The sequence below is a fragment of the Scedosporium apiospermum genome, assembly GCF_000732125.1.
Source record: "Scedosporium apiospermum strain IHEM 14462 chromosome Unknown SEQ_SAPIO_0044, whole genome shotgun sequence".
In the NCBI taxonomy this organism is placed as follows: Eukaryota; Fungi; Ascomycota; class Sordariomycetes; order Microascales; family Microascaceae; genus Scedosporium; species Scedosporium apiospermum.
In genome coordinates, this window is record NW_015971745.1 from 778,140 (window position 1) to 801,749 (window position 23,610).

At 52.4% G+C, this 23,610-nt stretch overlaps 4 protein-coding genes and 1 pseudogene across 4 annotated transcripts; 4 read left to right on the top strand and 1 right to left on the bottom strand.

The window, feature by feature from the left end:
- Window positions 1-475: 475 nt before the first annotated feature.
- Window positions 476-3,823, top strand: SAPIO_CDS1064 (Vacuolar membrane protein; the record flags this gene model as incomplete). Its single annotated transcript, XM_016784196.1, has 7 exons — window positions 476-487; window positions 562-813; window positions 869-988; window positions 1,057-1,701; window positions 1,772-2,005; window positions 2,073-2,408; window positions 2,468-3,823. 7 exons carry the CDS (start codon window positions 476-478, stop codon window positions 3,821-3,823), a joined length of 2,955 nt encoding a protein of 984 aa, XP_016645983.1.
- A 462-nt stretch (window positions 3,824-4,285) lies between these two features.
- On the top strand, window positions 4,286-5,215 carry SAPIO_CDS1065 (annotated as a pseudogene; the record flags this gene model as incomplete).
- A 1,660-nt stretch (window positions 5,216-6,875) lies between these two features.
- SAPIO_CDS1066 (Calcium permease) lies at window positions 6,876-10,513 on the bottom strand (the record flags this gene model as incomplete). The annotated part of the gene is made up of 3 exons (XM_016784212.1): window positions 6,876-7,310; window positions 7,382-10,281; window positions 10,372-10,513. The coding sequence occupies 3 exons, from the start codon at window positions 10,511-10,513 to the stop codon at window positions 6,876-6,878; spliced, it is 3,477 nt and encodes a 1,158-aa protein (XP_016645984.1).
- Window positions 10,514-12,311: 1,798 nt separating this feature from the next.
- On the top strand, window positions 12,312-13,552 carry SAPIO_CDS1067 (26S protease regulatory subunit 8-like protein; the record flags this gene model as incomplete). The annotated part of the gene is made up of 2 exons (XM_016784221.1): window positions 12,312-12,546; window positions 12,618-13,552. 2 exons carry the CDS (start codon window positions 12,312-12,314, stop codon window positions 13,550-13,552), a joined length of 1,170 nt encoding a protein of 389 aa, XP_016645985.1.
- Window positions 13,553-20,619: 7,067 nt separating this feature from the next.
- SAPIO_CDS1068 (Protein-tyrosine phosphatase) lies at window positions 20,620-23,489 on the top strand (the record flags this gene model as incomplete). Its single annotated transcript, XM_016784229.1, has 2 exons — window positions 20,620-22,287; window positions 22,371-23,489. The coding sequence occupies 2 exons, from the start codon at window positions 20,620-20,622 to the stop codon at window positions 23,487-23,489; spliced, it is 2,787 nt and encodes a 928-aa protein (XP_016645986.1).
- Between the last annotated feature and the right edge of the window lie 121 nt (window positions 23,490-23,610).

The window sequence follows — 23,610 nt, forward strand, 5'->3', positions numbered from 1 at the left end:
GCTGTCATTTTGTGAGGGAACATGGGAACAATTTTTGCTGGGAAGGATGGCTTTTCCAGCGGCTTGTAATAGTAGTTCAGTGTCCTAATCATATACCGGAGTTGGCGGCAAATAGACTCTCTGCTGGCTTGAGCGTGTGTCTCTCAATGGTGATGAAGTTGAGGTGATTAAATGGTCTTCTCTGATGTTGGAGGTCAGCCCATGTTGTTCTGACGATTTCACCCCCTCATGGAGTACGGAGGTACTTGTTATGGTGCTGACATATGCATAGTGTAGATTAGTAGATACACTGTATGTGCTCCCCCTCCAATCCGGATAGATGCATGAGCTTCAACAGAGCTATATTGGCCTTCCGACGGGCTTCAATGTCGTCAAGAGCTCCATCGCCGACTAACATACGAGCAGCTGGTGGTCTTGTAGGCCCTTGCTAATAGTAATTATTTTCACCCCTTACCTCACTCTTTCAGGAACTACTATGGCGATATCGGTATGTAGCTTCCTTCTCTGGCTGCCTCTCTCGCGGCGAAGCCCAGCTAACTGGAGCCTGCCTAATCATTGCAGTGGAAATCCTTCGACTTCTTCGACGTCGCCGAAGTCCGACTCGCCGACGACGAGACCCGACAAGTCTTCGAGAGCAACGATATATCATGCGTCATATCCGGGTCCGAAAGCCTCTTCCTCGGCTCCTACGATGGCTACGTCCGCATCGTCAATTCGAACTGGAAGGTCGTCCGGAGCTTCCTGGCTCATGATGTCGGAACCATTACCCATATGCGCCAGGTCGAGGGGACGAGTTTGCTGGTGACGGTTGCCGTACGATGATCCGCCCTCGGGTTTCTTGCGCCTATGTTGCTGACATTTTGAGCAGGAAGATCTCAGTAGCCCCCCGGTGCTCAAGCTATGGGCGCTCGACAGACTCGTGAAGAAGACCAATATGCCAACTTGCCTGACGACCTTCGCTATCAACAACGGGAAGCAGCAGTTTCCGGTACGATCTCCTCTTTCCACTTTTCCGTCCGCGGATTAGCCAGAATCGAGGACTAATAGAAACTCTAGATATCGGCCTTTGCCGCCATCAATGATCTTACACAGATAGCCGTCGGCTTCGCGAATGGTGCCGTAACCATAGTCCGGGGAGACCTCGTCAACAACATGGAGCCGAAACAACGAATCGTGTACGAGTCCGAAGAGCCGATAACAGGCCTTGAACTATTCTATTCGGCCGAATCGAAAGAGACTACAATCTTCGTTGCGACAACGAGTCGGATAATGCGATTGGTCGTCTCGAGGCGAGGACAAGGTTCACCCCCAAAGACAGTCGAGGATGCCGGCTGCGGCGTGGGATGCATGACGACGGATAAGAAGAGTGACAAAATAGTTGTCGCGAGAGAGGACGCAATATATTATTACACGATGGACGGCCGAGGCCCCCCTTGTGCCTACGAATCCCCGAAGAGTCTTGTTTCGATATACGGTGACTATATAGCGCTCGTATGTCCGCCCACAGACCAGTCGACGAGGGAGCCCGAGACAATACGACGGCGCTTTGGCGGTGCCGCAGATGCGCTTTTCAATGCGTCAACATTTGTACTCCTGGAGCCGGAGCACCGTGTTATTGCGCACAGCGAGTCCTTAATATCAGCGGTGAAGGCGGTCTTTGAGATTTGGGGAGATTTGTTTGTGATGACGCAAGATGGAAAGGTAGGGGCGTACAATCCTCCCGAAGCCTCTGCTGCCCGAGCCCAACAAACTGACCCGTCAACGTTCATAGGTCAAACGATATCACCAGAGGACGCTTCAGCAGAGACTTGAGATGCTTTATCAAAGGAACATGTTTCCGTTAGCGCTCGAGCTAGCGAAGAGCGCAAGAATGGATAGCCGGCAACAGAGTGCGATTTGCAAGCTGTTCGGCGATCATTTGTACCAAAAGGGAGACTACGATGCGGCCATGGTTCAGTACATTCGCGCGATAGACACCACGGAGCCCTCGCAAGTTATCCGCAAGGTTTGTCGGTTCCTCAGTAGATAGCTCATTGTTAAGAACAGCGCCGCGCTAACCTCACACACTCCAGTTCCTTGATACGCAACGCATTCACAACCTCATCCAGTACCTCGAACAACTCCACGAACACAGGAAAGCCACGGCGGATCACACGACACTTTTGCTCAACTGCTATGCTAAGCTGAAGGACATTGAGAAGCTCGAGGCGTTCATCAAGTCTCCTGGAGACTTGAAGTTTGATCTGGACACGGCAATCTCGATGTGTAGGCAAGGCGGCTATTACGAGCAAGCGGCGTATCTCGCTGAGCAGCATGAGGAAATTGACCTCGTGGTTGACATTTTGGTGGAAGACTCTAAGAACTATGATGAGGCGTTAAGTTTTATCCGGCAGCAGGATCCCGAGACGGTATGCGTTCTACGTTCCTTTTACAACATCCAATAGGATCTAACTAATCACTCTTTTAGGCCTACAACTGTCTCATGAAATACGCGAGGGTGCTTATCGAGAATTGCCCCCGTGATGCTACGCAGCTATTTGTTGATTACTATACAGGGAAATACCGGCCAAGGCCAAAGATGGTGGAAGTTACCCCAGAGGCTATAGAAGCGGCCCAGGGAGGCCTGGCTGCTGGAGCAGCCGTAGCGGTACAGAACTTTACCAATTTGATCGCACTTCGTGGGAACGGCACGCCGTCTACGCCGACTAACGCCAACGCGCCAATTAACGGCCAAGGGGATGCTGTTGCTGCGGCTGCGGCAGCGGAGGATGTGGCTACCTCGGACTACACTCCGCCAGCGCCTAGAACGGCTTTTTCGTCATTCATTGACCATCCGAACGAATTCATCGTGTTCCTAGAATCATGTCTCGAATCCCCGGAGCTGAGCAAATCTGACAAGACGGATCTATACACCACGTTGTTCGAAATGTACCTTCACAAAGCAAGTGAGAAGAAAGGAGAAGGCCGAGAGGAATGGGAAGCCAAAGCCAAGAAGCTCATCGGCGGTGAGGATATACCGATGGAGAGCTCCAACGTGCTTCTGCTCTCGGACCTCTCGGGATTCAAGGACGGCACGATTCTAGTCAAGGAACAGGCAGGCCTGCTCTTTGACATCTTCCGATCGTATACCTCTGCGAAGGACACCCGCGGCGCTATGAAGGCGCTCCGGAAGTACGGACCCGAAGAGCCGCAGCTCTACCCAGCGGCGTTGGCTTACCTCACATCACACCCGCAGATCCTCGATGAGGCAGGGCCGGACGAGCTAGCGGGTGTGCTCAACAAGATCGACAAGGACGGGCTAATGGCGCCGCTGCAGGTGCTACAAACGATGATGGGACAGGGCGGCGACGGCGGTACCGGCGAGGGTGGCGTAGCGACGATGGGCATGATCAAGCCGTACCTCCACGAGATCATCGACCGCGAGCGCCGCGAAATAGCCTCGAATCGCCGGCGCATCGCAGCCTTCCGATCCGAAACGGAACAAAAACGCACCGAACTGGCCGAGCTCAGCACCAAACCCGCAGTATTCCAGGCGACGCGGTGCTCGGACTGCGGACAGTCCCTCGAGCTCCCCGTGGTTCATTTCCTGTGCAAGCATAGCTTCCACCAGCGGTGTCTGCGGGGCGGGGGCGCGGGTCCCGAAGCGGAGTGTCCGCTGTGCGCCAAGGATAACGCGACGATCCGGGCGCTGAGGAGGAGTCAGGCAGAGAATGCGGATAAGCATGAGTTGTTTAGGAATGAGCTTGAGAGGAGCGAGGATCGGTTTGCCACTGTGGCGGACTGGTTTGGGAGGGGGGTGATGGATGTGCCGAATGTAGAGTAGTTTTTTGAGTTTAAATTGTTTTGTGAGCCTTTGGACTGTTGTTGGTCGTTTCGGCGGGTTCCTGTGTTTATTTTTGGTTTTTGGTTTCCGTTGTTACGAGGGCAATGGGTTGCTACGTGTATACAAGTAGATATTGATACAATACCCGAAAATACATTTATCATAGTATCACAGTGTCACGATATGTTCTCGTGCTTCTTGGTCGAGGGGAGATCTCAATGTCGAGGTTGCCATTTTCTCAGTCTGGATTGGATTGATGTCACACGGGAAGATTTAAGCTCACGGCTCTTCCCCGCCAAGCCAAGCCAATTCAATCAAGCTCTCTCAGTCTTGCATCTCTCACTCACCACACTCATACGATCAAATTGATGTCGTCTCACTCACACATGGCACGGTGATATCATCTCGAAAAGAAAGAAAAGCTTCAATCCACAATACCGCACGATAATACTCCCACCCACAATGACAACACCTCTCACCTCCCCCGCCTCACGGGCCTTGCTCCTCGACTTCTTCACAAAAGCCCTCTCCACATTCCAAGAATCCCAAGACGTCTTCCGCATCATCTGCTCCCTGCCCACTTCCACACCCAGCCCCAGCGCAGCGACGATACCCGAACCTCGGCGACGCAAGCCGACCCGGCCGGTCGACCGGCTCCTGGTTCTCGACTCGTCGTTCAACCCGCCGACGCTAGCGCACATGGGCATGGCGGAGTCGGCAGCCGAAGCTTACAATTCATCGCCTAGTTCTACGAGGGTGTTATTGCTGCTTTCGGTGAAGAATGCCGACAAGGGGGTTCGGCCTGCTAGTTTCCCGCAGAGACTGGCCATGATGTACATTTTCGGCACGGAGCTCCTAGGAAGGAAAGAAGAAGTGGAAGTCGTGGACGTCGGGCTTAGCACATTGCCCTATTTCAGCCAAAAGTGCGAAGCCATCTCCCAAGACCCGTTTTACTCCGTTCCCGGTGGACCAGCAGCAACCTCGATGGAGCAGGTCTATCTCGCGGGATACGACACACTCATCCGGATCTTCAACCCAAAGTACTACCAGGCAGATAACAGCGACGGGAAAGCTATGCAGAGGGCCCTCGGACCTTTTTTCGAAAAGGCGAAGCTGAGGATCACGGCGAGGAGAGGGGAGTGGGGCGGCGATGGGGAGCAGAGGGCGTATTTGGACGGGTTGGCTGGCGGTCGGTTGGAGGAGGTTGGGGGCCGGAGGGAGTGGGTTGGGAGGGTGGAGCTGGTGGAGGCCACGAAAGATGGGAGGGCGGTGAGTAGCACGGCGGTGAGGAGGGCGGTGGGTAAAGGGGACTTGGAGGGTTTGAGGGGGCTTTTGAGTGATGGGGTGAGGGAGTGGGTGGTTGAGGAGGGATTGTATAGGGAGGGTGAGTGAGGATGACGATTTGATGAGCTGTGTGTGATTTATGAAGTACGAAGGATACGAAGCACATGAGACTTCATGCTGGGAAACAAGGACATCAATCTACGAAGTAATAGAAACCAACAGCAACGCACAAGGCTGAAGATGTGCAGGAAAACGACAGTGAAGCAGGTGCATTGGGAGAGGCTCCTTCTCGGCACGAGACCAACTTCCCAAGGAAGGAACACCCTGATCTGCCCAGTGTAATGTGCCCAGTGTAATGGAAATACAAACTACCTCGTCGAAGTAGTGTAAACAATTGAACTGGATCTTGGTCTCCCAAGTGGACCGCCTAAAAAACTGATACGAGGCAAGACCGAAAATTTGAATGAAGCTATCCACAGTGAAATCAAAAAAAGACTCCTCTTTCCAGTCTCGAGGCCTTGTTTGAGGCTCTAGAACAGGCATATCCCAACCTTAGAACCACTTGAGTGGAGCAAGAAGTCATTGGGCTGAAGAAACAATTGAAAATTGAAAATTTCAGTGGAGCAAACAAATTTCCGCTCGGCAGAAAAAAAGTCCTGCCCCACTGACCAAAGAAAAAGAAAATTCTGCCAGGCGGTGAACCAAAAGGCGGTGTGCCCCAATCCGCCCACAACCGACAATCAGCCAGCCGAAATCTCATGTATAAATACGGCCTCAATCCTCCCAATCTTTCCCTCTCTTTTTCTTCTTTTCTTCTTCATGTCGACTTTACTTCAGTAAGTCTTACCCCCTACATTTCCCACGCACGCACAGCAATCCAATCCACTCTACGCCTTTCAATTCGCTCCTCAGCGCATCGTGTCTAACAAATTCAACAGGAGAATCATTTCTATAGTTGTCGACCTCTTCTTGGTTTCCCAAAGAAGCCACAGAACCCACCCTGGTTGATGAATCGATACCCCAGCGCCTTAGAGTGAAGAAAAAATGGGTTTTCCATTTTTTGTGGCTCCCGCACTGTCTGAATAAGACGGCGGTCCTTGTCTCTAGGGACTTGGACTGTAGAGGGAGTGGTTGATGATCTCGTCCCCGTTTCTCGGTCGGCCTTTTGGCGCGAGGGCGGGGTGGGTGTTGGGGGAGTCTGACAGGCCTATCTCTTTTTCCTTTTTTTTCATTGCTGTTTGGGCTTGTCCCAGATTGTGAAGAAGAACTTTCAACTGGTTGCTAGAGGTATGCAATGGCTCGTCGTCGGGGGAATTGTACGGCGGGAATGCTGCCCTATAACGAATTCTATCACGTCGAGCTGAACGAGTCTGCACCTTGCCTGTCTCCGTAACTGCGGTTTGGGTTGGAATACCCAACATTTTGGAGCCTCGTGGCCCGCTCGGGAAGCCTTTTCTGAACTTGGACACGTTGTACCTGTGTGTGTGTGTATATATATCAATTTATTGTGAATTCAGTCAAGCTCCATCTATTGTTGCCAACTATCTGATGCCGGCTAGCGACAGGCCATCACAACAAAAGAAACCAAAGGCTGTCAATGGGATATCCATAAGTACAATTGCAATTGTAAACATCAAACCACTGCTCCTTCCCCATCTAATCTGATTCAACAATCTACGCCCCAAGTAAAACCAACACCATGCAATCTTCAAGCGACGGAAGGAGAAAAATTATACTCAAAACCCTGGTCCACCTCACCTTCAATAGTTCAATACGCAACACCCCTCCTCGACCTCCCAATCGTCTTATAACTCACAAACTCTCCATCGCCTCCCAGCCGGTCAAATCGATTCATCCCCATCGTCTGCACGCTCGTCAACCCGCTCAACCAGAACCCCACCACCACGATCCCGTAGCTCAGCAACAAGAGACTGCCCTTAAAGTAGTTGCTCTTGCCCTCGCCGTACATGTAGCTGAGCAGGAACACGCAGATGATCGTCGTCACCATGTCCCACTGCGGGAAGAGTAGCGTGAAGAGGTAGTGCGCAGGCTCGTCGTCGCCGCCGGGGAGGGGCGTGGGCGGCCAGAGGGCCGAGTAGAAGACGAGGGCGGGGATCTGGAGCATGCAAACTTGGAGGGCGTAGGCTGATCCGATTTCCATGGAGAGGGCAATGTTGCCGTTCATGGCGAACGAGATGGCGTTCTGGAAATGGTAAGTTAGTACACATAATTTACGGAGAGGTGAGAAAGAGAGAAAGGAGAGAGAGCACTTACAAGAAATTCCGTCGTGTTCGGAACCAGCGCAAACAGCGAAATACCCAAAAACTTCTCATCAATCGCAAACCCTTCTAACACCACATCCACCGTATCGACAAGAATCTCCGCAATGATGGCGTAAAACACCGTAGCCCCCAAGAGGATAACCGCACTCTTCGTCCGACCCCAGTTGGGCGCATCGTGCCCGCCGCCATTAGTGCCAGCCGCAGCAGCAGCCCCATGTTCGCCGAGAACAAGCGCGTCGGGCGGTCCGTCGGGCTCGGGGAAAGTGGAAAGCTTCGATCCTGCCCCAGCACCTGTCGTCGCCCCATTCTTGGAGCCTCCTGCTCCACCGGACGCTGCTGGGCCGAGCTCGCTGGCTCCGCCAATGCGGACCGCGCTCCGTCTAGGATGGCGAACGTCTCGAGCCGCAATCGTCGCAGCCGTCGCGGCAACTTCGGCAACCTGTCGCACGAGGTTCTGGTTCTCCGCCTCAGAGAAGCCGGGTATGTACACTCGCGTAGAGTGGGGTTCTCCGGCATCCGTCTTTGGTGGGACGACATGCGGCGTCGTGCTGGCGCTAGTTCCGCTACCTAGGCCGGCAGAAGAGGTACCCGTGAGATTAGAGCTCTGGTGAGAGATCTGGTGAGAGAGTTCTTCGTGCCGCGGAGCCAAACCAACGTGCTTCAGGGACTGTCCGAGAATCCTCTTGTATAAATGCGAGTCCCTGATATCGGTCCCCGTGGTCTCGGCAAACGAGTGGGGGAGGGATTGTGATGGCCGATGGTGAATAGGTGCATGTCCTGCCGCAGCCGCCGCCGCCGCCGCCGCTAGGGCTTCCTCGTGCTTCTTCTCCTCGAGCTCCGTGTTCCAGATCACGGCAGCATGCGTGCGGAGAGTGAACCACAGACCAATAAGATACATGAGGAAAAGAGCACCTGCGGCGAGATAGCAGTAAGGCTTCACCGCTTCGATATAAAATCGGTCATCCAGCGCGGGGACCTCCGAGAAAAAGCATCTGCGGCAATCCCTCGTGTTGTCGGTGCCCGTTGGATCACCCGTCTCAACGCAATCCATGCAGTTGAGCTCGTGAGTGCCGTAGATTTGGAAAAACAACGTCGGCCCAAACGCGCCGAGGACCGCAAAAAGTAACATGGCCGATGTCACACCCGCCGATTTCGCATTAAATCGCTGAGTCTTTCGCTTGATCGCGCCGAAGCACATCGAGAGGCCGGGGAGGAACAGGATACCCGCGAAGATGCTTCCGACAATGCTGCCCTCCACAAGACGGCCTTTGCCCTGGTTCAGCGCAATACAGTAGAGGTAGACCTCAACGACGGTCGAGAAAAAGGCGTTGATAGCGGCGCCGAGGCCCATGGAAGACTGCGCCGAGATGGACGCTACAGCCTGACCGATAAAGTAGGCTAGAGGAATGATGGAAAGTAGACCGGCCGGGAAGAAAAAGGCCGACGACGTGATGAATGTGTCGAGGTGCATAATGCCGTGCAATATGAACCAGTCCAAAATAACAAACGCGACCACCCCCATCAGGTTGATGAGTATAATGTTGGTGCCGTCGAGGGTGTACTTCCAGTATCGAGGTCCTACGGCTCGGTAGGTGCAGAGCAAGATGGACGAGTATGGCGCCTCCGACGTGACGAAGCCGGATTCGAACGATAGTGCAAGGGGATGGCGTCGAAGGTGGCTAAAGAGAAGGCCAGTAACCTTACCCATAGGAATCCAGTACACCAAGAACCAGCAGATCAGGGAGACAAGCAGCAATGCCGGGGCGATAAAGAAGTAGAAGCAGACGAAGAAGATGACCCTTCCAACGTTCCACTCTCCCCTGCCAAACAGCCGTCGCTTCATCCTAGGTGCGTCGGCGCCGTTGCTATCGCTCCGCTCAATGGTCCGGGAGTTTCCAAGCAGGCTGTCTGTCTCGCTCAAACTCGAATCAATGCTCCTCCTCGAGCGGCCGACAATAGATCGGTTCGGCTCGGGTCCAAAGAACAAGCGACCGTATTCCAGATCGCCGCTCTGCCATTGTTCGTACTCGAAGATGCTTCTTCCTTCACCACGATCCTCATGGAGGTATGCCTCATCCTTCTCCAAACGAACAACCTTTCCAAAAGGGTAGAATAAGTAGCCTGCAAGACCCCATAGCACGCGACCGTAGAGCCGCGATCCGGGAAACGCAACCAGGATGAAGCAGACAAGCGCACCCAGAGCAGCCAGCAAGGCTAACCACCAACCGAACAAAATGGTCCACACGATATTAAAGAAACGGATCCAGAGGCCACCGATTTGGCCGGGGGTAGAGTGAATATCTCCCTCGGCCGTCTTTTGCACCGAACGAGACTTCTTGTACAGGGCAGGCTTCCAAAGCCTGATACCGAAAGGGTGGGTTTCGTTGATTGCTTCCTGGCGATCCTTGAGTGTGAAGCTTTCAGCATCACTAAGCTCGCCTTCCGAGTCGCAATCTATGTGGTCTTCTAGCTGGAGTTCGCCATGGTGCATAGACTCCTCGTTGTCATCCTCCTCTTCTGCGACCGCCTCTGGGGCCTCGTCGTCGGCTTCGTTTAAACGTAGTTGTGATTGCCCTCGCGGGAGTGCAGGACGCGTAGCAACGCTTCGCCGGCGCGAGCCGTAGCCTTGCTGCTGCTGTTCGGCAGCATCGGCCTCGACTTCCAGAACATCGTCGTCAACGGAGAAAACTTCCCCGCGGTAGGGGGTCATCGGGTTTACAGAGGGTCGGCGAGCTAGGTTAGGTTTCTTTTGCCGGGACGATCGCGCTCGCTCGGTTCCGCCTTGGCGGCTAGCTGCTGCTTGGGCGGATGTGGGATCGCGAGACGACGAGGCCGGCGCGTCGGGGTAGACATTAGGGCTCCTTAGTGGAGTCGCGGAGCTCTGGATGGTTCCTGCGGGCACGAGAATGTCAGATGGGTCTGTCAGCTTCCAAGGCTGCCACGAATATAGAGCTTTCGGGAGTGATCGATAGGGTCACTAACCATAGCCAGTAGCATCTGGGTGCCTTCGTACAGTATCGGTAGACTGGTAGCTTGCCGATAGCAAATCGTCGGTGGCAGGAGGAGGCAAGGGGCTTTGTGGAGAAACCGGCCTCTCTCTGGATGGATCACGCGGGGACGCCATGGCGATATCGACGGCAGCTTACTGCCCTATGTCGTATCGCGAGGCGTGGGGATGTTCTGGTGGAGGGAATCGGCCTGGATAAGTTGGGGTAGACAGGACCGAAGTATGGGATTCGCGGCGTGCGATGGTCTGTTTATTGAGTTGGGCGCCGCATCCGCAGCTTTACGTCCCTGTGCGAAACGCGGGACGGAAGTACAGGGAGATGAAGAGAAAATTAAATCGTGATCGGAGAGAGACGGGACATGAAGGAAGGACAGGAAGAAGGAACTCAGTCACGCTCGAGCTGACTAGAACTAAGTAAATAAAAGGGAAGAAAATAACATCAGCCGAGCTCGTCCAGAAAAAGAAAAGAAGAAGAAAAAAATAAAAGCTAGCAGGCGACGACTGTTCATTAGCGGAAAGTCCGAGGAGGAACAATCAAATGGAGAATCGAGACCGCGAGAAGGAGGAGTCGAGGTCTTGGATGGGAAAACGAATGTACAAAATACAACAATTGAAGTACAAAACAAGAGATTTCGAGGACGAAGACAAAGTACGAATATTACGAAGCACTAAAGACGTGCTCCAGCGCAGACGCGGAATGTAGGCCAAGATGCCGAGTCAAGCGAAGGACAGCATAAAAATTAGCAGAGATATTCACATTCTCACAAAACGGCTATTATTCCGTTTTCCTCGTATGCATATTTTCCACATATGCCATCCCGTCGGATTTATTTCGTCCTTGGAACTTGCACTTGCCTAAGACCTGATGGCTACATTTGTATAAAACGAAAAATGCAGCTTTTGACTATGTCGCAACGCCGCGCCGCCCCAAATCAGATGTGACGTGCTTATCTTGTGGAAAAAGAACTGCCTTGGTAGCTTTCCCGTCGAATCAGCGCGTCCAGATTGGCCCTGCTGACTTGGAGTCCAGTCTAGGACGAGTGTGTGCGGGGACCTGAACTTGCGACATCTCACTAAAACTGGAGAACTAAGGCTCTCTCGCCCGACATTGATGGAGCCTTCATCAAGTTAGGACCCTCAAGTTCAGAGCTAATCCTCGCTACTGGCTTGGGGACGATTACTCGTTCACCGCACGTCGGAGCCTTGGAAGAGTATCAGTGAAGCATCCGAGTTTATCTACAGGCAGTAAGACTGGCAGAGTGCACTATGTTGTATGTGCCGACATGCCGCACACTGCAAGTTCTATTATCCAAACTTTAAAGTTGATCCTGGACATTCATAAATTGAACCAGGTCGTTCTTGTCAAGCGTAAACGGAGTCTCCGTTCTCAAGTCTCTCTTGCCTCCACGAAAAGACATCAAGTATCGTATCTACACTAGACACGTCACACACCTAAAATACACGCCTCATCATCCGCCGTAGAGCTTTAAATCGGATCTGATATTCTATATGTCATTAGAGCATCCCATGTCGTGTAACTTTCGGTCCGCGATGACCAGAGCTTCTTCCATGGTGCAAGCCAAGACATGCTTCCAGCTTGTATCCTGATCCTGGTTGGAGCTTTCGTTTGTATCACGTGACTCTAAGCACCAAGCTTACCCAACCCTTTGGACGTCAGTGTGAGGCTCCAGCAACACACGCGTTCAGAAGTAGCTGATTGACAGCCTCCCAAGACTCCATCTCCGTCGCCACAACCCATCCTCATCATCATCCCCCGCTGCCCTATCCAAGCGACAACCTCGTTAACATTAACGACTATCCGATCCGATTAGCATTTCTAATTCCCGCTCTCTCCATAATCCATCCGTCCAAACCCCGAGATCCTCCTCTACAGGAGCAGCCGATATTTGCGAAGATGGCGCTCGATAACTACTATCAAAACAAGATCGAGGCGATGAAGCTCGAGATCCTCAAGGGTCAAGCTGTTCTCAGACGTCTCGAAGCTCAGAGGAATGACTACAACTCCCGCGTGAGACTGCTCCGTGAGGAGTTGGGCCTTCTGCAACAGCCTGGCTCTTACGTAGGTGAGGTCGTCAAGGTTATGGGCACAAAAAAGGTCCTCGTCAAGGTGCACCCCGAAGGAAAATATGGTGAGTAGCGACCTTTCCTCATCCCCGAGTTTGCGCATTCTTTTCGCTAACTTTTTTTTTTCGCTTGACAGTTGTTGATGTCGCCGACTCCGTCGATGTCTCCAAGCTTACCGTTGGCAAGCGAGTAACGTTATTGTCGGACAGCTACAAGCTCGAAAAGATTCTCCCATCCTCAGTCGACCCCCTCGTCTCCCTCATGATGGTGGAAAAGGTACCCGACAGTACATACGACATGATCGGTGGTCTGGACAAGCAGATCAAGGAAATCAAGGAGGTCATCGAGCTAGGTCTCAAGCATCCCGAGCTGTTCGAGTCGCTCGGTATCGCCCAACCCAAGGGTGTTCTTCTTTACGGACCCCCAGGTACCGGAAAGACGCTACTTGCCCGAGCCGTCGCCCACCACACAGACTGCAAATTCATCCGTGTATCCGGATCTGAGCTGGTACAAAAGTATATCGGTGAGGGTAGCCGTATGGTCCGCGAACTCTTCGTCATGGCGAGAGAACATGCGCCCTCCATCATCTTTATGGACGAAATCGACAGTATTGGCTCCTCGCGTGTCGAGGGTTCCTCCGGTGGCGACTCTGAAGTCCAGCGAACCATGTTGGAGCTTCTGAACCAGCTCGACGGCTTCGAGCCCACCAAGAACATCAAGGTTATCATGGCAACGAATCGTCTCGATATCCTCGACCCCGCCCTACTGCGCCCCGGCCGTATCGACCGAAAGATCGAGTTCCCCCCGCCGAGCGTCGAGGCCCGCGCCGACATCTTGAGGATTCACAGCCGGAAGATGAACCTTACCCGTGGCATCAACCTCACCAAGATCGCCGAGAAGATGAACGGTTGCTCGGGTGCCGAGCTCAAGGGTGTTTGTACTGAAGCGGGTATGTACGCCCTGAGGGAAAGGAGGGTACACGTCACCCAGGAGGACTTTGAGCTGGCGACGGCCAAGATTCTCAACAAGCATGATGACAAGGAGATTTCCCTTGCCAAGTTCTTCAAGTAACTAGTGGGCTTCTTCTTTGCGCCACTTTTACATCACGGTCACTCGATATATATTTGGCTGTCACGAGGGGGGGATTTTGTCGAATGCAAGCTTGGGGACCTGTTTCTGAACAGAGTTGCTAGGCCTCTGCAAGTGCCTTGGTGTGCATATTTCCTCCAACAAAACAACGGGAAACCAGTTGGTAGTTTTTACATGGGGATCGAACACTTGTTTTTTTTTTTCTCTCTCTTTTGTTCAGCGGAGACGTGTCCCCCATCTGCCAGGACGTGGAACTGGAAAGGAGGAAAGGGGTATTCCCGGGCGGGGTGGAAGTCCTGTAAGGATAATATGTAACAATAGATGGAATCTTTTGAGCAATAGAATAACAACTGCAATGGGATTCTCCTCGGCAACTTCAGTCTACAATGTAATTTTATGTCTACCAATACATGAACCATGTGTACTTGGGAGGGAATTGGACTGTGTTTCCTGAGGGCCGTGCATACTGAATGCCATCACGGCGTCGAAACTACTTCGTACTATACGAAGTGGCGGTTGGAGATCAGTGGGGAAGAGAATCGTTCTAGTAGTTCCGCCCCCTTTCACTTGATCCAAGAGAAAGTCTATATGGAGTAAACACATGTGGTTTAGTATGGGATGGGGAGAACATATGGGTGGCACTCCCCTCGGAGCTTTCAACACCTACGTAAAAAAGATCCAGTCCGGGGGCTTCGAAGGTTTATCCAAGAAAAGGATAAAGACTATTATGTGACAGGCAGTGGGGAACCGGGGAACAGAAAACCGGTTTTCTGGTGAGTCGCGGCTCCGCGGGTCCCCATCAATGACATGGCAGGCCCGCACAGGGGCGCAAGTTGGCGTGGCGGTAGGAGAAAGCAAGATGCAGGGGGGGATAGTTTAGAGTTGGGTTCTCCATCTTTAACGTACGGAGTAGGTTACAACTCCTTGAATTAGTTTACCATGTTGAGTAAACCATGAAGCTCGTATTGGAGCAGGTGCCCACTTCGTCTTCTGGAGCTCGAGTCAACAAAATCGGTGGAGGGGCGAGGGGAGATGACGAGATGCAAGGGCGTGATTCCTCCTGCGAGGATAGTGAAGCGGTCTTTTCGAAGGGGGTATGAGATTCCTATGCTAGTCCAATTCTTGTGTCGGTGAAGAGCTTGTTGAATCGATTCTTCCTGCTCCAAATCAACTTTCGGATTGGGGTCCCGCGAAACACACGACTTCTTGAGGTCTAAACTAGACATCTCTCGATGGAACAGCTCTGACGATGAACGAGGTGTAGGCAACGAAACGCTTGGACTATGTAAATAGTATGATGGGCTGACATATGGGGTGAAACGGGATTTTGTCGACGTCTTGTCTCTCCCGGAAGTAAGATCCAAGAATATCCAAATCAGTTGGAGGAACGTACGTCACCGAAGTCCTCCTATCCCGGAGGTGAAACCGAACTTCCACGAAGGATGAGGAAAGCACACCAACGCCGGGATTAAGAAATGGTGACAAATTGGCATTGATCCCGATCAACGTCCCAGTGACAAGATAATCCATGCCATCCCATCTCAACTAAACTTACCTCACTTCTTCGTCACGGAGGACCGTCCCGTCACATCCCGTTCCATCCCATCTCACCGCTCCCGTTGCACAGCAGGGCGGGGGTCATTGCAGATTTTCGCCTTCGAATCTCATCGAGAGATTTTTCTTGTTCAGCCGCATGGGTCGTGTGAATTCTTGAGTCTGACCATTCGCGCGTCAGCTCTCGAACTGGAATATGGGGAAGGCAAGGGCGCGCCAGGCACCTCAAGTTAATGACGTCATTGTGGTGAGATTTGTAAGCGATGAGTCGAAGGGCGCTGTTCAGCACGTCCAAGCAATTGTCACTGGTCATGGTGGCCCTGGTCTTGGGCTGCGCTTGTAATACAACAGCGCTTAGATGGAGTTGAGGTCTGCCCATTTCCAATATTTGACATCCCAGAGGGAAGAATCGGGTGGACATGCCGAAGAAAAGCTGCCGTGCCACCAACACGACCCTACGCCGAAATGGACAGTTGAGAGAGGTGGCAACGGGCAAGTAATCGAGTTCAGATCATCTTACGCACTGTGGGATGCCTGTCTTTGTATCGGAAACTGCAGGGCACTTCCTCTTCTTTCCTGACTGTACATACGAAGTACATACAGTCGGACGATAGATGTGAGGTGGCTGCCTCGCCGTGTTCTTAGGCGGGAAAAAGAAAAGCCGACATGTCAGGTTCCTCGGCTTCTGCTCTCCTGGACGAAGTCCACACTAGATACCGTGGGGCATGTGTGGTTCCTAGAGTTCCTAGAGTTTGTTTTATGCGGGTCATAGAAGGTCGGTAAAAGACCAACAACTAAACTAGCACAGGAATGTCTCGTCTGTTACCTACCTACGTGCCACTGCCACACAGTGGCCCATGGTACCAGACTCTTGAAATACAGACTCACAGTTCGTACACACGACAGGAAATGTTTCGCTGGCGTGGCTTAATGTCAAGCCGGACCGACTGCTGCCAGGGAGAGTGTTGCAATGGACGTATGTCGGTCTAATACCCCATTCCCACCCGGCCAGTATGAACGAACAATGAATACTTTGGGAATCATCCGCCTGCTACAAGAACCAGGTAGGCGATTTATTTCAGTAAACTTTAGATGTGGTCAAGGCGATTCTGCCCTGACCTGTCTTGCTGATAAGATGGAAGGATGAGAGGCCCGTTTTTAGGCTCCCGCCTGCCGCCTGGGGCGCGTGACCCCAAGATTGTGCAGGCTCTCAGTAAAGAACAGAGGGAACTTCATCCCCGTTTATCCAGTGATTACTGCTGCACTCGGGTCAGTGCGGTCCGTCCAAAGCAACGAGGTGCCAAGTCGGGACTGGGCAAGAGAGCACGGGAACATCCCGTTCCCGTCGGTTAATATTCAGCATCGTAGACTGGAGGCTGGTGACCACTATTAGTCTATTACGAAGCATTAGAAGATGCCCCCTTTCCAGCTCGGCCAACGCAATCAACAACGTTCTCCATCTCCTCATATTTGCTTCTTTGCTTGAGGAAGCCAATAAATTACTTAACAGACACACTATACACAGGTAAATTTTGCTCGAGTTGTCCCAGAGAGAGTTCCTGGAAAAGGTCTGAAACCCTCAACGAGGCGCGATTGGATCCATGAGCCGAGGACCAATTAGAGTTTTTGGTTCGTGTAAGTGCCAAGGGGCTTCTTCCAAGGATCCAAGGAGACAGCGATCCACTTCCAGCCTTCAGGGGGAGATTCTGGGGTCCGGGATTGGAGACTGGGCAGGGTGGGGTCGAAGGGGGACATGACACTACGTCATTGTCCTGTGCGTTTTTTTTTGTCAGGCAGAACGAAAATCAAATTGCTTCGTACGAGAGAGTCGAAGACTAGGCGCAGACTGGAGTGCTGAGACCACCACCAGGTGGGCTTCAGTGGTCAGCTTTAGCGGCCCGTCAAACGATTCCCAGCGCGTATAGAAAGGCCTCTGGGATTGATTGATCTATGAATAGGTTGGAGAACGGTCGGTTAGTCAATAACTGCCGATTCCCTACGCCTTTTTTTTCACTCAGGGGGGCTGCGATTAATATCCGGGTGGAGGAGTAAGGTACTTCGTACTCACCTCAGCACAACGCAGTACACGACACCGTGCCGAGAGACCTAGTGGCTACGACAGTCTGGAAGGGCCTCTGGATAATCTAGTTTCGCCCCGGTACTAGAGACAAACAGGATCTGCAATTTAGATTGTGGAAGAATATTGAGCTTGTAGAGTTAGTTTAGTTCGCAGAAGCCTGGGAAGCAGATTGATGTAAGGCGGTGCAACTCTGTGCTGTTCTCAATCCTCCTTGATGACAACTTGGACCGGTCTGGACTCTTGTCTTCGTCACTCTTACCTCGTCGAGATTTCCGGACTGCGCCTTGCCCCCCAAAATTAGATGTACTTCGTACTGTATCCAGTGCTGAAAAGTATCAATTGAAGATAACATTGAACCTACCAGTAGTACATCACTGCTTCATTTTGCAGGGTACCTGTACCTCTCTGCAAGTATATGAAGGACAAAATCGAGATGGACCACAAGGCGGGAAGCCGTTCATGGAGCCGCACGATCTGCACAAAATCATCGCTAACTGGCTATGAATTACACTACAGTCCGCAAGGATTGTACTTGACATAAGACCCAGTTTTGAAAACCAGGGGCAAATGTGAGTCCTCAGCGCTGTGGGAGCTGTAAAAGGAATGAGAGAAAAGAGAAAAAAAAAAAAAAAAAAAAAAAAAAAAAAAAAACAGGCTCAACAAGAAGACGTGTGAGTGAGTACTGAGGTAATCTTAATAGTTGAGATCTGCGATTGGCGGTTAGGGGGGATTATCGGAGAGAGGCGGGACCGGAATGATGAAATAGTGGCTCCATTAATGTTAGTGATTCGATCCAGAGTTCTACCTAGGCAGGTTCAAGTTGAATCAAAATCCTTACGACATCGTCTTCTCTGCAGGCTCCTGACCGCTTGTCCATGCTGGGAGGCATGTGCTCGCATTGTGGTGGCAGCATTTCCTCTTGAACGTGAAATGGGAAGAAAGAGACATCGATTTACAATAGGAGTGCGCGAGATACCTAATGGAAGCGGAGGCGGCATGACCTCGCGCGACCAAGAATGCCCGGCTGTACCTGAATCAAAATAGATTGACGGATTCTTACCACGAGACTTAATTCCTCGGGCATCGAGGCCAATATCTTCGTACAAATCTGGTCTCCGCAAACCCGGCATCGTGGTTTGATGATAGCCAAGCTTTTTTGGTTCGACTGGCCCATCCGAAGCCGAGCCGGTACGAGATTCGCCTCGATGTCGAGTCTAGGGTTTCTTCCAGAGCTTCTAGCGGCCTTCAACGATGGGGTTGATCGGTTGAATAGACCCTGGAATAAGCCTAAAGTTGGTGTGATGCCGACAGCTCGGCGACAACTGGGCGGCATCGTCATCACTCAGCTGCTGGGGGTACATAGCATCAATGGCTGATCCTTCAATAGGTGTTGATCAAAATCATCTGCGTCCTCGTTGCCTCCGTTAGAACAATGAGGGGAGAATAGATTAGATTTCCATGTTGTGTATAATATTTTGATAAATAATACCGCAATGCTGAGGTCAATCTGTCTTGTCGAGAATTGTCCTGAGGTACGGTCAAGAACGAAGTCCAATTGTACTTTGAATGAGTCGAAGTACATACTGTGCGTACCAGTGTACCAGTGTACTTCACAATGATTTACAATGATTTCACTTGCCCACCCCGTACCTCCATTACCGTTACAGGCAGGAACAGTGCCCGACATTGGCCCCCTGCTACGGAGCATTGATAATAATGGCAAGTGCTCGTTGCCCCCAAGTTTCGAGTTTGACACATTCATCATTGATCGATGCTGCCCTCAATCTCTCCGATGGCTTGCCCTCTCCCCCCCTCCTCCTTGTCATTGACCACACCGCACGGCGCACACCGCCCACCGCCCACCTTTTAGCCCCCCCCCCCCAAATTCCACTCTCACCCCACCACCATTGCTTCGACCCAGATTCGACCCAGATTCTGTGCGTGCAGCAACTCTGCCACTAACCCCATCGGTGCCTATTACGGAAACCATCCCCTCCAATATTAAACATCGCAGACCTTTCTCTGGGGCTTGCCCGCTCGTCATCCGCAGATCCTTCCACTTCCTCCATCTTCCCCTTTCCGCCCTCATCAACTTCTGGTCCCGGTTCTTCCTGGGCTTCTCAACCACCTCAGACGGAGCTGTCACGCATTCTGCATAGGGATTTTTTTCTTCTTTTTGGCGGGAGCATCATGTTAATGGTGACTATCCTCTAGCCATCCTCGAACGTTGTCGGCCAATTTCGCTCGGACGTCATTCTTGAGGAATCTTTGCCAGGAGCAAAAAAATAGATACTCCACCCCGCATATCCCTTTACCCACGCCGCCGGTCGACGCTACTCATCGTCTCGCGGCACCCCCGAAAAGCACGCGACCATCCTCCTACATATATCAAGGACCAACTTTCCCAACCACTCTGATTGTAAAAACCAAGCCTTCTCTCAAATCTCCAACGTCGAGCGAGGCCCGAATCTGCTCGCAAGCAAACTCGACAACCCCCCGCTGCAGTTCAAAATCAGTGATTCCGGCCGGGCATCGATTCTATGTGGAACATCTTGCCAAATTCGAGCCTATTCAGTGGAAGCTGATACTCTCTTTGTGCACACTGCCCCGCTTAGCAAGAACCAGAGGAGATCTGTCTGCAGTGTCACCATCAGCACTACAAGTGGTACTGCCTCGGAGACCTTGCAACGACGTAATTGACTGCCCACAGCCTCGACGCTGCCGGACGCTTCAATATACTTCGTATGATCGCATCAGACGCCCCTGGACTGATCACCCTAGCCCCGATTCTCGCCACTGCCATACAAACCATTGGCCAGGCGACTGCCCCGAACATACGCCACTACTCTAGTTCCATCACGGGAGCCTTTCGTTCCGACTGCTAAACCACATAAACAAGGCCCCTTTTTTGAAGAAAACGTCATAATCCTCCAGGTCTCCCGCGGCCGAATCCGAATCGCAAGTCCTCTCACCCCGACGGTCTCTCTTCCTCTACTTCTAACTCACCCTGTTTCGGGACATGAGGTTAGGTTTTGCCACCGACCAAAGAGCTTATTCTCCCATTGATACAAACCATACCATACCGTCACTCTTCAGCTAGTCGATATCATGGAGCTATACACGCGGTGTTAGTTTGAGTTTCGCAGCTCCTCGAGTTTCTCTTTTCAGAAGGAACTGAACTCGTTAAGCTCATTCAATATTTCACCTCCCAGCGACCCCACAAACCATGCCGGATTCGAGAACCGAACGTACACCCTACCGCTATACTCTGAAGACCCCGGGGAGACAGACCCCTTCAAGCGTGTCACACGGATCTTCCCACTCTCACTCTTCTTCCTCAAATACTCATACGGGGCCCCCTTCTCTTCGTACCTCGAAAGGCCCGCGGCCTACCACACCATCGACCTCTCCTAAAATGCCTTATTCAGTTGGCCAGCCTCATCCCCCGAGGTTATCACCGGGGCGCGGTTCCTCCGAGAAGCGCTCTTCAAGTCCGAGCTACTTTGGCTTGGTGGTGGATGATTCCGTCGACCCGCGAGACTCGTCGCAAATGCCCCGTTACAACTGGAGTCCGCCCTCATCATCCGTGAAGTCATTTGCAACTGCTCTCCCCAAGCCGGTTGCTCTCGATGCCAATCCCGAATTCGAAGCTTTTAAGAAGCAGGTGGATGCTTATCGGGGAAAGGGCATCAGTCTCTCAACCACGACGTACATGTCTCAGCCTTCGCTGACCCCAATCAAGTCGCCGGTCCGGCCCAAGCCACCTCGCTGGCAATCCTACGCCAATGATTCTACAACAAGCTTAGACACGCCCTCCACTAAGGCGGATAGTAACTGTTCTGCACAAGCTGACCGCATGGATGTAGACCAGGATAGCTTGCATGACTCAGCCTATGTCTCTGGGGATTCCAAGCGAAACTCTGAGGCCTGTCTAGCCCCGCTCCCGAGCGTTAACCTGTCGGTTCCCGATTCTGTAGACGGGGACCTCGAATTACCACAGCAACCCATGATCCTGTCCAAGGTCGAGAACAGAGATCCCCGGTTATCGACCGTGGGCAACCGGCCCGATATGATATCCCCGCCGATCTGTTCCAACACCCCGAGGCCGCATTCCACGCCGCCAAAGACCGACGGTGGCCCGATGATGATTATGCCGAGTCAGTTGCGCGACATGGAGGAGGATAGTAACATACGGATGCTTCTTCTCGATGTCCGGTCGGCCCAGAGCTATGCCCAATCCCATATTCGAACTGCACTGAACCTCTGTATCCCGACCACGTTATTAAAACGAGCCACATTTAATCTCCAGAAATTACAACAGACCTTCCAGCGCCCAGAGCAGCAGGGGCTCTTTTCTCGATGGCGGGAAACGGACTGCCTGGTTGTCTACGACGCATTCTCCTCGGAAAAGACTGAGGCGATGACACCGATGAATATGATCAAGAAATTCACCAACGAGGGGTACAAAGGCAGCACGTACATTCTGCGAGGAGGCTTCAGATTATTTGAAGAAGAATATCCCGAGTTGATTTATGCTCCTACCCCCGATAGCCCTGTCTCGCCCAACGGGACTTGTGCCGGTCCCCTAGGCTTGGCCCCCGTGATTGGCGGCGTCCTCCTTCCCGTGGCCTCCAACACTCCGAATCCCTTCTTCTCTAACATCCGGCAGAATATGGAGCTTGCCAATGGCGTAGGTCAAATGGATATCGAGAAACCCAAGGGTTTGGAATCGCCCACCCTTCCGCGATGGTTGCGAGATGCGGCGGAAGCAAAGAACCACGGCAAGAAGGTCTCGGACAAGTTCCTGAATATCGAACTTTGCGAGCAGTCACGGATGAAGCAAGCCTACTCGATGTTAAACCGAGATCCCTCGAGTTGTCAATCAGACACCGTTCAACTTTGCGGGATTGAACAAGGAGGGAAAAACAGGTACAAGGATATTCTTCCCTTTGAACATTCGCGTGTCAAGCTCCCGTGTCAGGGCGATGGGAGATGCGACTACATTAATGCCAGCCACGTCAAGGCATCTGGAAGTAATAAGAGATATCTCGCTTCCCAAGGCCCTCTTCCTGCGACATTTGAGGTACGCTATCTAACGCTATCTATCTATATGACCCCGAATTGCAGTCGTTTCGATATTAACTTATATTTTCCCTTTCCCTTTAGGATTTCTGGTCTGTCATATGGGATCAAGATGTCCGGGTCATCGTCATGTTAACGGCAGAGTCCGAGGGTGGTCAATTAAAGTGTCACGCGTACTGGAGAAACCGAGAGTATGGACTGCTTAGGCTCAGGATGCTCTCGGAGACAAAGGTATCGCTGGACATTGACAAGAAGCCATCGAGCGACTCGCCTACGCCACAGCCACCAACTTCCGCAGCAGAAATGGGCCGAAGACGCGCCCATACTACGACGGCGTTTGATGCGGCCTTTTCCTCGTCGGGTGCTAGCCCGCAGGCTCAACGCTCTGCTGGAGAGTCTCCCTACGTCATCATTCGGAAGTTTGCCCTCTCCCACGCAGCGCATCCATTCGAGCCGATGCGAGAGATTACACACTTACACTACCCGTCGTGGCCTGATTTCGGCGCACCGGCGCAGCCATCTCACCTGCTCGCGCTGGTTCAGCTGGCTAATGCGATGCAGCGCGGTTCGCTCCCGGTTGAGACGACATCCGTCGGCAATTCTAGGAACCCCAACTTAGCCTCCATGCCGTGGACCGACGAACCGGAATGCGATCGCCGAGCGAGACCGATGCTCGTTCACTGTTCGGCCGGATGTGGCAGAACGGGCACATTCTGCACCGTGGACAGCGTTATTGATATGCTCAAGCGCCAGAGATTGAGCAAAAGGAATAGCAAGCTCAACAACAGCACGGCGCACACGGGCACCGACAAAGACGTAGACATGGATGATTCAACTCCTACCCCACGGTCACCGATATCTCGCATGTCGTCGGCCACGAGCCCCTTCTCTGACAGCAGTTCTGGGCGGGCTTTGCTAAGTCGGCACTCCAGCGCGAAGACACTCTCCAGACGAACATCGCTGGAGACCCCTCCGCTCGACCTCTCTTGGATTAGCGACGACACGATCGACCTGGTGCAGCGGACGGTCGAAGACTTCCGTCGGCAGCGTCTTAGTATGGTGCAGAGCCTACGGCAGTTTGTGCTCTGCTACGAGACGGTCCTCGAGTGGCTCTGGAGGGTACAGGACCGCGAGAATAACGGCGATATGGCCCACCGGGGTCGCATGAGGAGTGGAAGCCTTCAGGTTCGGAGAGAGGGCTAATATACATACGAGACCGGGGATTGTGACGTCTTCTATTTATACGTTGTTACGATACATGGCATGGGAGGAAGGAAGAGACATTGAATATTCAATTGGAGTGCGGCGTATAAAAGGGTATTCT